The sequence below is a fragment of the Cyprinus carpio genome, unplaced genomic scaffold (genome assembly GCF_018340385.1).
Source record: "Cyprinus carpio isolate SPL01 unplaced genomic scaffold, ASM1834038v1 S000006820, whole genome shotgun sequence".
NCBI classification, from domain to species: Eukaryota; Metazoa; Chordata; class Actinopteri; order Cypriniformes; family Cyprinidae; genus Cyprinus; species Cyprinus carpio.
In genome coordinates, this window is record NW_024879401.1 from 227,615 (window position 1) to 240,676 (window position 13,062).

The 13,062-nt window shown below is 36.5% G+C and overlaps 1 protein-coding gene across 1 annotated transcript; it reads left to right on the plus strand.

Moving 5' to 3' along the window:
* The first annotated feature begins 1,781 nt into the window (after nucleotides 1–1,781).
* LOC109104337 (PR domain zinc finger protein 14-like) lies at nucleotides 1,782–7,850 on the plus strand. Its single transcript, XM_042756249.1, has 9 exons — nucleotides 1,782–2,219; nucleotides 3,064–3,649; nucleotides 3,914–3,964; nucleotides 4,092–4,251; nucleotides 4,423–4,691; nucleotides 4,808–5,010; nucleotides 6,013–6,114; nucleotides 6,681–6,900; nucleotides 7,223–7,850. The coding sequence occupies exons 2-9, from the start codon at nucleotides 3,121–3,123 to the stop codon at nucleotides 7,375–7,377; spliced, it is 1,689 nt and encodes a 562-aa protein (XP_042612183.1). The 5' UTR covers nucleotides 1,782–2,219; nucleotides 3,064–3,120; the 3' UTR covers nucleotides 7,378–7,850.
* The last annotated feature ends 5,212 nt before the right edge of the window (nucleotides 7,851–13,062 follow it).

The following is a 13,062-nucleotide window of genomic DNA, read 5'->3' on the forward strand; positions in this document are numbered from 1 at the left end:
CTTAAAATGCTAAAACTTAGCATATTGCCTTAGATCTGTTTAACTGTCTTGTATATTACGAAAGTTGTCTGTATTATATTTGTATAGTGAATCATTGACAGGATCGACCCAGTTCTTTACTGCTCATCTATTGCTGGATACCTACATACTGTCTCTCTTTCTCTCTCTATTCCCTCACAGACCTGCTCTCTCTCTCTCTCTCTCTCTCTCTCTCTCTCTCTCTCTCTCTCTCTCTCTCTCTCCTCTCTCCTCTCTCTCTCTTCTCTCTCTCTCTCTCTCTCTCTCTCTCTCTCTCCTTAGTCTAAATATTTCTCATTTTCCATGTTTTGTTTGTGATCAGTTGTGGGTTTTATTATTTGTACAGTCTTGATTTTGCCCTCTCAGTTGTGTGTGAGAATGAAGATGATGCAATGGGAAATCGAAGCAATATGTAATTTATAAGGACTATTTGGAGAAAGCTTACAGTGTTGCGCTCCTGAGATGTATTTTTTCCCCCGCAGTTGTGGTCACATAAACATCTCTGTTCATCCGCATCGATGTGTGTAATCTTAGTGTGAGCCTTTTATGCAAAGTTAGATATACCGAGAGAAATTTAAATACAGTTATGCAAGTTGTCAACTAATATTGCTTTGCTGATGCTATTTGATGTTGAATCAAATTGAATTGTAAATAAAGAATTCTGTTATTGCAACATTTATAATCATCTCACGGTTCATGTTTTCATTTTCCAGAGAAAATGTTACTCGTCTTGTCTGTGTGATGCATAGATCTCTGTAAAAGGTTTTGGATATTTAAAAAGGTGGAAAACCTTGTTATGGGATAGTTATTGAATTAATAATACTATAAGCGCTTGCCGGTTTTGCCAGTACGGGTTAATGGATGAAACGCCAAAAACTAATGCAACAAAACCTGTTTATTCCAATGTAAATTTGGCAGAAAATTAACGGCAAAAATAAATAAATAAATTAAGAGTTTGTAAATGAAGTGCCGTGTTAAGCTTTCTTCTAAAATTAGTATTTTATCAGGCTCCGATTTGTTTATGTTCAGTTATTTCACTTTAATGGAAAAGAAAAGAACCTATTCATTGCCATTAAAGTGAAATTACTAAAACCTACACATTGGAGCCTGATCAAAATGTTAATTTTAGAAGAAAATGTCAAATGGCACTTCTCTTCAAATACACTTATGCCTTGTTTAATAGAATGCCAGAGAACACTGACAATATAGATATTTTGTTGAATTTGTCTCTGCATAGCCTATTTGTGGCAAGTTGTTTGGTTTAATAATTATTTATTTTGTTAATAATTTTTTTGTTATACGAAAAAAAAGTAAGCAAAACCCACAAAAAAATTCTGTAAATAATTTATAAATAAAATTCATTAGCATATTAGACGTATTATTTATATTATATAAGTTTATTAGTATAGTATTATTGCTGGTGCTAATAATGACAGTAACACACATACTTTGTTGCTGTAATTTGTGGTAACCTATATTAAGTTTACTTAATATTAAATAGCCTATATTACAATAATTTATTAACCTATATTTTGCTAAACCAAAAACTAACAAAAAATACGATGTAGCCTTTGATGCTCACAGCAGAACTAATGAATATAAATCATTCATAGCAGTAATAGTTATTGTGCTTATTATTTAGAACAATTAGGCGCACGTCTTTAGCTCAAAATGTGTAATTGTACATAAGTTTTAAACCCTGCACCTTCTTTTTTCGTAATAAAGCACCTCTGGCTGTGAGTAGTTAGTGATAGTGCTGTGATACTTCAGCAGATGCTTCGTCTGTGATGAAACTCCATGATCACGCATGCATCTAATTCCCGTTATTAAACTAGTGCTTCCGATGACTTTCGTTTTCACAGAGAGACTCTAAACTGAACTCGTGCCGTTCACACCGTCGCCCGGTTAGGAGCGGTTAAGAGTGCGCCTGCAGTAGTTAACACATTAGAGACTGTGCTGCATATGAAAGAGAGCTCAGCGCTGCTACAACGTGTTAAAGTGCAATTCCCAGAGGATGACCCCAGGACTGACCAATGACAGCACAGATCCGGGAAAGGCATCCCCTCTCTAGTAGCTTTCCTACACTCAACCATATGTCTTCAGATCTGTCTCAAGCTTCACACACGCAAGACCTCTGTCCATCGCTCCTGAGTCAAAGGTTCCCCAAAAACAAGAGGAAGATCTCAGGACTTGCACAAGTGGTAAGGACTTTTGTAAACAAGTTCATTAAAAAATATTTTTGTAGCTTTAATGACAGCAATAACTTATTTGTGCTTTATATTGCATTGCCATTATGGATTTAAGCCCACTCTTCATGTGCAATAACCAGCTGAGGTCAGGATTCTATGGAGCATGACACCTTTAATGCTTTTTAAAAGAGTTGGAAAGGCTTCGTTAATGGTGACCTTTCTTGCTGACCCTCTGTTCTTAAATTGTAGTGTCACGACCCTCATTAGTCTCTGTTAGTGGCTCGATTTGCAGTTAGTGATCTGTTTAGAAAAAGGCCAACTGGAAAAAGTAGGGTATTACTGGAAACTTTTGATTTTGAAATCTCTGCAGTCGTCATTAGTTATTTCTTTTTAAGGTAATTTTACAAAGCATTTCACACTGTGTTAAATGTTTTCTTTATATTGGCTTTCTGCAGGCAAAATGTGTGTATTTAGAAAGTCGCATTTTTGGTTTGTTTGTGTAACAACATTCCAAGATTGCAATAACCAGATCAAAATGGTTCTTGGTCTTCGCTGAACATTTGCAAAAAAAAAAAAAAAAAAAAACCTTGAAGAATCTTTGTTTTTAAGAGTGAAAGCATATCTCATTACGCTTCTTTTACTTTAGTTTTGAATTCAGACAAAATGGGTCAATATACATTTAAAGAAAAATGAGTTGAATTGTTGTCTAAAAAGTCAAATCAAAGTTGTGCCAAACTTCCAGTTTTAAAGCTACAGATGGAGAAAATCTAAAAGAAAAAAAAAAAAAAAAAAGAGGGAAAAAAGTTGGATGGAAACAAAGATATTTTTATAATGCTGAAAATATTTTACACTACAGAACTGAATATAAACTGCAAGTGAAGTTCTCCTCGGATCCCCCTCATCAGCTGTGGCGATGTCGGTGTCTCTCTCCAGTCACCCCGCAGTGAGGGACAGGAGTCTGGCTGTCTACCCGTCTCTGCCCGGCGCGCACAGCATTTTCCATCCGCTCAAGTCTCTGGGCCGCATGGTGACCGACGCACAGACAATCATGCCGTTTAACTTCGCCGGGACTCCGTCTTTTTTCAGCCACAACAGCCACCAGACCGCGCGGTGTTTCCACGAACAGATCCTCAACGTGTCCAGCATGCCGTATTTCCAGCACATGCACCCGTCACAAAGCATGAACCCCAGACATGACGATCAGAGCACCGGCTCTCCGTTCGAGTTCAGTAGCCCGTCCAGCGGAAAGTCTTCTTCGGCTTCGTCGACTCCGGTTAAAGCCAGTTTTAGCTGCCTGCAAGCCGCAGATCCATCCCCAGAACACACGAACACCTACAGTTTTACAGAGGAAGACCTCTTCACTGTCCTGTACGGATATTCCAAAAAACAAGGGCAAAATGTTGGACATGCCATCTCTGGACTATCATTTCCTCACAGTACAGGTAGGGATATATAATAATCGTTGGAATTTTTTAGTGCGACGAAGTAATTTTATTGTGCTTAAAAAAAAAAGAAAAGAAAAGAAAAAAGAAAGATAAACAAATCTGACAATATGTATTATGTTGCACACATTAATAATGTGACTTAATTGTTTTACGTATGTTAGGTTGTTACAATTATTATACTTTTCATTATGTTTAAATGCCACATTCTTCTAGTTTTTCATGTTTAATTTCCAACATTTTTAACTCTTGTTTCTTAATTAGCTGATCGTCATCTTCTCCCTGTTGATACCGAAGGATTTGAACTTCCAGAAGGTAAATTAACTTTCTTTTTCTTTCTTTCTATATTTCTTTGTTTCTTTCTTTCTTCCTTTCTTCCTGAGAATTTCTAATCTGAAGTTTACAGCTGGCAATTTCATGGAGTGTGTCTTGAATTTTTCAGGTTTATCGATTCTCCAGACTAATTGTGGAAGCCTTTCACATTATGGAATATTTGCTGATAAAAGCACAATTCCAAAAGGCACCAGGTTTGGACCGTTTCAGGGCAAACTTGTAAACACAAGTGAGATCAAAACCTATGATGACAACACTCTCATGTGGGAGGTAAATAACAAATGTTAAATAAATAAATAAATTATAATTTAAATACAGATTTTGCATAAAACGTCTGCCTGGAACAATTGATTATCCAGTGACATAATCCATACAGCTATTTGCTGATATGAAATAGTTATATTAAATTCCAAACCTTTTTTTTTCTTTCTTCCTATGCTAATCTTTGAGAACGGCCGCTTGAGTCACTTTGTGGATGGAAGAGGCGCTCCAGGGAATTGGATGTCCTTGGTAAAGTGCGCGCGCTTCCCCGAGGAGCAGAACCTGATTGCGGTCCAGTGTGAAGGTCAGATATACTATGAGGCCTGCAAAGAGATCCGAGCCGGCCAGGAGCTCCTGGTCTGGTACGGAGACTGCTATGTGCAATTTCTGGGTATTCCTCTCACCCTCAAAGATTTTACTGATGGCACTGAACCGCTCCCAACTGAAGGTATGTGCGTTATGCAAATATCACCTCATGTAATTCTTTAGATACCTTCTGTTATTTAAGATTATAACGTGTAAGTATTTGCAAATTGTTCACGTCTCCGTATGTCTTCGTTTCAGATTCTGGAGAGGGTTTCAAGTGTGATCGCTGTGGTAAAGTGTTTGCTTACAAGTACTACAGAGACAAACACTTGAAATACACGCGCTGCGTGGATCAGGGCGACAGAAAGTTCCCCTGCCACCTCTGCAACAGGTCTTTCGAGAAAAGAGACCGGCTCCGAATCCACATTCTCCATGTGCATGAAAAACACAGACCACATAAGGTAAATATATCTTCCTCAGTCTGATTCATTGGAGACTTTAACGAAAGAACAGCTATGGTGCTGAAAGAACAGCTCCCTTGTAGAAAAGCTGCACATGAAGCCTAAACGAGAAAATATTCAAACATTGCCATTTTACTAATATTCTTACACTTAACGTATTTTGAATTGTTTGGTTAAGAATAAGTTTGGGTTTAGATGCACCTATAAGGGTCTTTCAGCCAAATGGATACCTTTTCCATTTTGGAAAGCTGATTTAACTAAGAATTTTTAAGATAACATGGATTATGATTTTGTTATTTATTTATAGAATTAGAGCATATTTTAATTAAAAAGGGGGGGGGGGTTTGAAATGACAGTAACTGACTAATAAGATGGGAATACTGTTTTTATAAAACGTACATTTAAATCTAAATGATTTTAGCTTTTATCTCCTTTATTTAATCAAATTGTAATTTATTGCTATAACAGCCTGGATAAATCGAAAACAAACAAATACAATTATTTTATTGTCATTTTATAGGTTATTTTTGCCAGACATAACCAACGCTATCTCACGACCAATTCGTACGTATTTTACGAGGTGGCTAATTCGTACGAATTTGTACGACCTCACTCGTACGATTTCATACGATTTGCCTAGACCCCCCCAGTGACGGGTAGGTTTAGGGGCGGGGTTTGGTGTAGGTAATTCGTACAAATTCATACGAATGTGCAACTCGTAAAATACGTACGATTTGGCAAAAATCGTATGAATTTGTACGAGTGTGGTCGTACGAATTCGTACGAATTAGCCACCTCGTAAAATATGTACGAATTGCCGTGAGATCGGGCTGGACATAACACTGACGTTAGTAGCTTTTTTACACATAACGAGGGACGCAAAAGCACCCTTTTCAAGGAATGACCTGGATGCGTTAATGTTTTGGTAAAACTTTTTACCATTTCGATACAGCGTCTTGAGTTTTGAATGTAATTTGTGTCAACTTTTTTTCCCCTCCATAGTGCTCCGTGTGCGGCAAAAGTTTCTCGCAGTCCTCCAGTCTTAACAAACACATGCGCGTGCACTCAGGAGAGCGGCCTTACAAATGTGTTTACTGTAACAAGGTGAGAAATGCTCGGTGCTTCTACACATTCATTTAGAGAATTTGACTAATTTTATGGTGCATCTGAGCGCTTATTAGCACTGAACGCACTTTTAGAAGACACTTACATGTTAATTAATGGCAGATGCACCTCCAGTGCTTTGTGCAGGAGGATTAGGCCAATGCTTTAATTTATGACACTCAAAGAGACAAAAGTTTGTCTGTGGCTTTGTTGCAACTCATCTCCTTCTATTCTTAAAGGGTGACTTACGCGTGAGTTAAGAGCCTTTCAATGGTCATGTCGTGCTGTTTGTGGACTGCCAGAGACAGTTTTATTTCTAGTAGCCTATAGACCTATAGGGCCAGTGGTATAAACACGTAATAATGGCTATAAAAATGCATTTATATATATATATATATATATATATATATATACATTTTTTTAGAGTGTATTAATAAAAATATGGTAAACAATTTAAGTCAACACGATGTCCATATTTAAATAATGAAGTGTAGTGTGTGTGTGTGTATATATTAGCTACCATTATTCAATATGATTCATGAAAACGTATTTTTTGATTGTCACAGGCGTTCACGGCCTCCAGCATCCTCCGCACGCACATCCGCCAGCACTCCGGCGAGCGGCCGTTCAAGTGCAAACACTGCGGGAAAGCGTTCGCCTCTCACGCGGCCCACGACAGCCACGTCCGACGGACACACTCCAAAGACAAGCCCTTCTCCTGCGATGTGTGTGGAACAACTTTCCAAGAAGCACAAGAGTTAAAATATCACATGACGACGCATAAAAGTACGAAGACATATTAAGGTTCTTCCCGGGATTTCAGTAGCTATAGACGACTTGGAAATTTGGAAAGGACTGAAAATTATCGAAAAAAAAAAAAAAAAAAAAAAAAAAAAAGATTGAAACAGAACGGGAAATTAGGGGGTTACATTGTAATGATGTGAATAGCCTATATATATATATATATATATATATATATATATATATATATATATATATATATATATATATATATATATCTTTTATCTTTTATTTTTAGTTCATATGAGCCAATTATTAACATAATAGGCTATAGCCTATATAATAAAACCTAACTCTCTCCCCTCAGAACGACCACTGTTGGACAGCACTGTTGTTCTTCCTGGAAACGAAAACTCGCTCTTCCCCACCAAAAATTCTTTACATGCACAGAAACAGCTGGGAGACAATTTCTCTTTTCCCGGGAAGAGCAGCATCACCTCCGAGTACAGACCCTGGAACTAATGCTTCAACACTGTTTCTGTTTGTTCGTTCTTCCGCCTTTTCCCTGCAAAGATGACTTGCGTCAATGTTGTTTGTTATTGTGTATTTTATTTAATAGTTACCTGTCCCCTAAGAACATATTTTCGCTTTAATTTTATTATTTTAAATGTTGCTGCTATTTATTAAAATGTATTTGACTAGAGAAATACGTGTTTTTGTAGACCTACTTTTTAAAGTTAGCTCAAAGCAAATATATCGTCGTGTAATAATGAGCTGCACAACCAAAGCCAGTTAATAAAACAAAAGACGAAATTATTATTATTATTAATATTACTGATTGTCCTGTTATGTGTCGTTCTTTTCTATTTGTACAGTCTTTATCATGAGCTGTAACTGCTGTTCAGATATGTCAGTGTGTGTCGGATCGTCTGCAAACTAAAAATTAAAATTACTGATATGAAAAATATCTGTTATAAATTCAATGTTTTGATTTTCCCTGTAACTTTCTGAAAATTGATAAAGGAATTTATGAGGGTTTGTGCTGATTTTAAAATAATTGTCAATGCATAATTTTTTTTAGCTTCGATATGCTATTTTCGATCGAAATATTCGACTTAAAATATTCTGTTTTTAATATTTATTCAACTTTAATTTCAATACTATTTTGTTATTAACATGAATTAAGACTATGAAACGAAAATAAGTCAGATCAGTTGTAGATACATTGATTCAAAAGTCTATTTCTCTCCTTTTACACAGAGCTAGAGTTTTATACATGGGGTAGCCAAGGCTATTTCAGGGGGTCCATAGACCATGACAAAAAAATCAGTGTATAACTCCAACCTGGCATAAAAAAAGCATGAATAAATCCTACGATTGCTGATTATACATTACCCCACATTAGCATTCCTACCGTAACTTCAAATGTTAGTCTATTGAAACTTATTTCTCTTACTTCTATCAGTGTTTGGAGCAAAAGATCTAACATTAACTTGTAGGTTACAGTGAATTTTGTAAATGTTGTTCAGAGAACCTAAAACTTACTTCAAACAGGGCTGCCAGCTTTTGAGTTCAAGTGAGAATTATTCAGGAATAATTAACAATCCTGCGATTAATCAGTCAAAAGTTTTTGAACATCAAGATTTTTAATGCTTTTTAAAGAATACTCCCTGCTCACCAAACCTGCATTTATTTTATCCAAAATAGCCTACAGCAAAAGCAGTAATATTGTGAAATGTTTTTAATATTTCAAATAACTGCTTTCTATTTGAATATATTTTAAAATGTAATTTATTCCTGTGATTTCAAAGCTGTATTTTCAGCACCATTACTCCAGTCTTCAGTGTCACATGATCCCTCACAAATCATTCTAATATGCAGATTTTTATTACTTATATGCCTAATAAAAAATAACAATTATGAGTAAATATGAAGCTAAATGTCATTTTGCAAAATTCTCTATAGTGTAAATTTTTCACAAATGTTAATGGACACTGAACTTAATACACTCTGTTATGTGACAATGTTTTCTAGTCTTTCCACAGTAGAAACAGTCATTGAGTGACTACAAATACATTCAGTAAGTTGTAGTGTGTCTATCAACATGGGTCGGATATTCATTCATGTTTATTTCATGCTAATCAGAATGCACTCCTGCTTTGCTTGAACTAAGGCAAAGCGTGTGATCCATCACACCACTAAAAAGCTCCAAAACTGTATCAGATTTAAATTCTTAATAAAACTAACAGAATTTGAATGCTGAGACTTTGTTTCTTATTATCAAAAGTGACCTGCTCTGTCGTGTCCATCGGTTCGTTGTCTGAGACGAAGTGCGATGCGAACCACCAGGTGATTAAACAAAGAAAACAAAATGATATTAATTTTTGAGGTGGCACCCAGGGTGGATGATTAGATGTCAGGGGTGCCCAGTGCCACCCTGGACACCCCTCTGGCTCCGCGGCTGTAGCAGAAGAGGAGGAGTGTGAACATCCCCCAACAGCAGATTAATGACAATGGACTACTGCAATGAGGTGGTCCAGTGTGGAGAAAATGGAAACAAAGGCGGTCTCACTGACATCTGCTGCCCCCTGATTGTGTGTTCATGCTACCAACTGTCTATGATGGAGAAGGAAAGAGAGAAAAAGGCTTTCTGACAGATTACTCCTTCCACATTCTCTCAAAACACACAAGGACAACAAGGGGTCAAAGGGCACAGCTAAATGTTGCAATCATTTGTCAAGCAGTTTGTTGTGATAAAGTCATATCCTTTCCAGTAAGGACTGAAACTTTTTATAAGTGTGTATGAGTTAAGTTCAATGCATGTTATATCCTCATTCATCCAGTCATTAACTGTATAATAAGCTTGAAATAACATCAGCGATCAAGCAGATGTGGCTTTCTTAGCATCACTCTCAGAAATCATTTAAAGATGTTGAGCTTATATACATAGTCTTTGTTGTGAAGGATTCCCTGGCTTGGCTTCTCATTTGACTGGATTGCCTGCAGAGCTTCAATGGTCCCCTGCCAGCAGATTCACCCGGTGCTGGCACAGGGAGCTGCCATGGATTCCTATTATTAATTTCACCCTCACTGGTTACATACCAAACTGGCCAGGTCATAGGTCAAGCTTCAGAAGACAATTCAATTACCCTCTCATACTTCAGCCGGGAGAGATGCAGGCTTTTCCATTCTGTCTGCTGCTTTTGAAGTTCCCTGGGGCTTCTGGTAGTACACATGTACATCAGAGCTCATAGTGAGTTAACAGAGCTTGGAGGTATAATAAAATCACAAAGAAGCCCTCAGGGTCGATGATAAAAAGCATCTTAGATGACGGCATTTTTTTTTTGAAAAAGAAGTGCGCTTAATTGTATTGAATGTACACTTGTAGTGTACTTAAATGGACTTGCATATTAAATATTATTAGAGAATATATGACTGTTTTAACACACGTAAGTGTACTTTTGAAAATTGCACTTTGTAATAATGTTAATCATGTAATAGTGTCAAATCATTTAGTTTCAATAATGCTTTAAAGAAGACAGTGTTATTTTAGTTTAAAAATCATGTTTTTTATTATGTTATCATGTTTCTATTGTGTTTTATTGTGCATGTTGGCTGTTTTTGTTGTTGTTATTTTTACTTTATCAAAATAACCCAACTGCAGTTTGACTGAGATTAATTGGAAATTATATAGCCTATACATGAATATATAAAATTGCTAAAAACGGAGTTATCTGTTTTTGCAAATTAACTCTTTAAATTTTCTCTTTTAAATTTTATTATTTTAGTACATCAAGTTAAATTAAATGAAAATGAGAAATGTTGGTTTAGCAACTAGCTGAAATAAACTGTTTAATTTTTTTTAAATGTTTGTGTTTTAATTTAACTGCATAGTGTGTAGCTATTCAGTAGGCCTATTACATTTAATGTTAATATATATTCAAATGTAAGTTACAACTTCATCTTTAAAAAAATGTGTGATTACAAATATGTTTAAATAAACATGTTTCAATAAATTAGCCTACATTAAAGTCAGTTTTTACTTTATTCACCTTATTTTTCTGTAAGAGCAGGCGTGGCCATTTGTACATTTTATGGGAGTGGCTTTCAGTCTCATCCGCAAAGGTCGCTGTGATTTTGCCAAGAAAGACATGTTCCTGGATCAACATTATAGTCCAAAAATATAGAATTTACCCAATCCCTACCCCTAAACCTAACCCTACCCATAATTTATTCCTAAAATCAGTGGGAGATGATAGGTGAATAACAAAGGTGTTGAAGCACCTAACCCTGATTTTAAGCCTAAAACAGATATTTCCTGAAAAGTTATATCTCAATTCTGATTGGTCGATTGGAATGTTGTTCCAGGATCAACAAGGATGTTGATCCAGGAACATGTTGTACTTGGTGAAACCACGCTCACCCATCGGCAAAACAGCTTCCCTGATATTGCAAATTGTGTGCAATAGTGTGTCTTACCATATTATTTGAATGTATTAATGTATAATAAGTTCTCATTTGTAGTTCTTTACACCAGGGGAATGCTGAACGCCACTGTAATGTGGTTCATAATGCAGAGCCCATAATGAGCTGGTAAAAATGGCCGTCTTGATGCACTTGGTAAAAGCTCTGTGGCGTTAAAATGCGTGACTCGACAATCATGCTTTGTGGGAAACTGATTTAGAGGCTGCGCTCGCTCACTGTTTCTCTCCTTTCACTCCCCTGCATTTTTATAAGCTCATTTATAAGCATTGATTTCACACTTAACCTTTGGTGCTTTAAAATGCCTCCCCGTCCACTGTGGCCATCCATAATTTATTTTGATTTCTTTATTAATATGAGATTAATGATCTCCCCCCAGTGGCGTTTGGATGATATGGCTACACCGAGGTCAACCTCTCATGATGGGTGTGCAGTAATTCATTTTAAATGAGGGCTATAATCACTGGAATCACAAGCAGTAGATTTAATATAAATAAAAGGGCTGTTTAGCGTGTGTCTGTATTGGTTACAGAGGAACAGCGGCTCAAGTTGTCTTCATGTTTGGCCCACACTGTCTCTTTAAGTGGTTACCTGTCAGTTCCTATTTCAGCTCTACGTCTAGTAGCCACCAACAGTCGAGCTAAACCACAATCTGATCAATTAGCCCTATTGATCCTCTAATAGCAGTCAGCACACATCACTAGACTTGTCTAAAACTAGCCCAGGGCTCTTTGCTGAGTGAAACCATAACCTCCGCCCGGGTCATGTTGACCCGAAACAAATTTATTTATATTTACATGAAGAATAAACACACACAATCTACAGTATGTCATTTCAAGTTGGCTTGCTACTGTTTTAAGGAATTGGTAAAGTGTAAATAACTGATCCCCGGTCAGGTGCTTGAGTCTCTTGAGCAGCTTGGAAGCAGAAGGTACAGGCTGGGCTGGTGTTGTCATTGTGCTGGTATGGTTCCTCTGGGACAGTACGTAATCCTCTGCAAAGGCCAGCTAAAGGCTCGGCATGCTGCTTACTGGATGAATGACAGATCAAACACAGTAAAGCTGCTCTATACTGGTAGTGAGAGAAATGAGAAGCTTGAGAATAAGAGAGGGACTGAGGAAGAAACATACAGAGGGGGAAAGAGGAAAGAGAGTAGGTCCAGATGACAGTATAGCAATGGGGCAGATGGTCCTGGTTGCTTGGATGAAGCTTCAGTGAGCCTTCACTGACGGTCAGTCCCGTGGGACAACACACACACACACACACTATGGTCTACTATAGATATCTGAGGTAATAATGAGTCTCCAGTCGACAGCTATATCTTGAGGAACTGGTAAATGTGTGCATGTATACAAATATTTTTATTCAAAATTGTAAATAAAACAAAGATTATTGGAGTAGGTTTTAGAACAAAATCTCATTTCAGTCTTTCTACAGTGTGTTACTTTACTTAGAAATGAATTGTAGTGCTGTCAATTAATCTCATCAAAAATAAAAGTTTTTGTTTACATAATATATGTATGTGTACTTTGTATATTTATTATGTATATATAAATATGCATACAGTAAATATTTTGAAAATGTATATACATGTATTTTTTCATAAATATATACAAGCATGTGTTTGTATTTATATATACATAATAAATATACACAGTATACACACATATATTATGTAAACAAAAACTTATTTTCGATGCGCTTAATCACGATTAATTGTTTGAC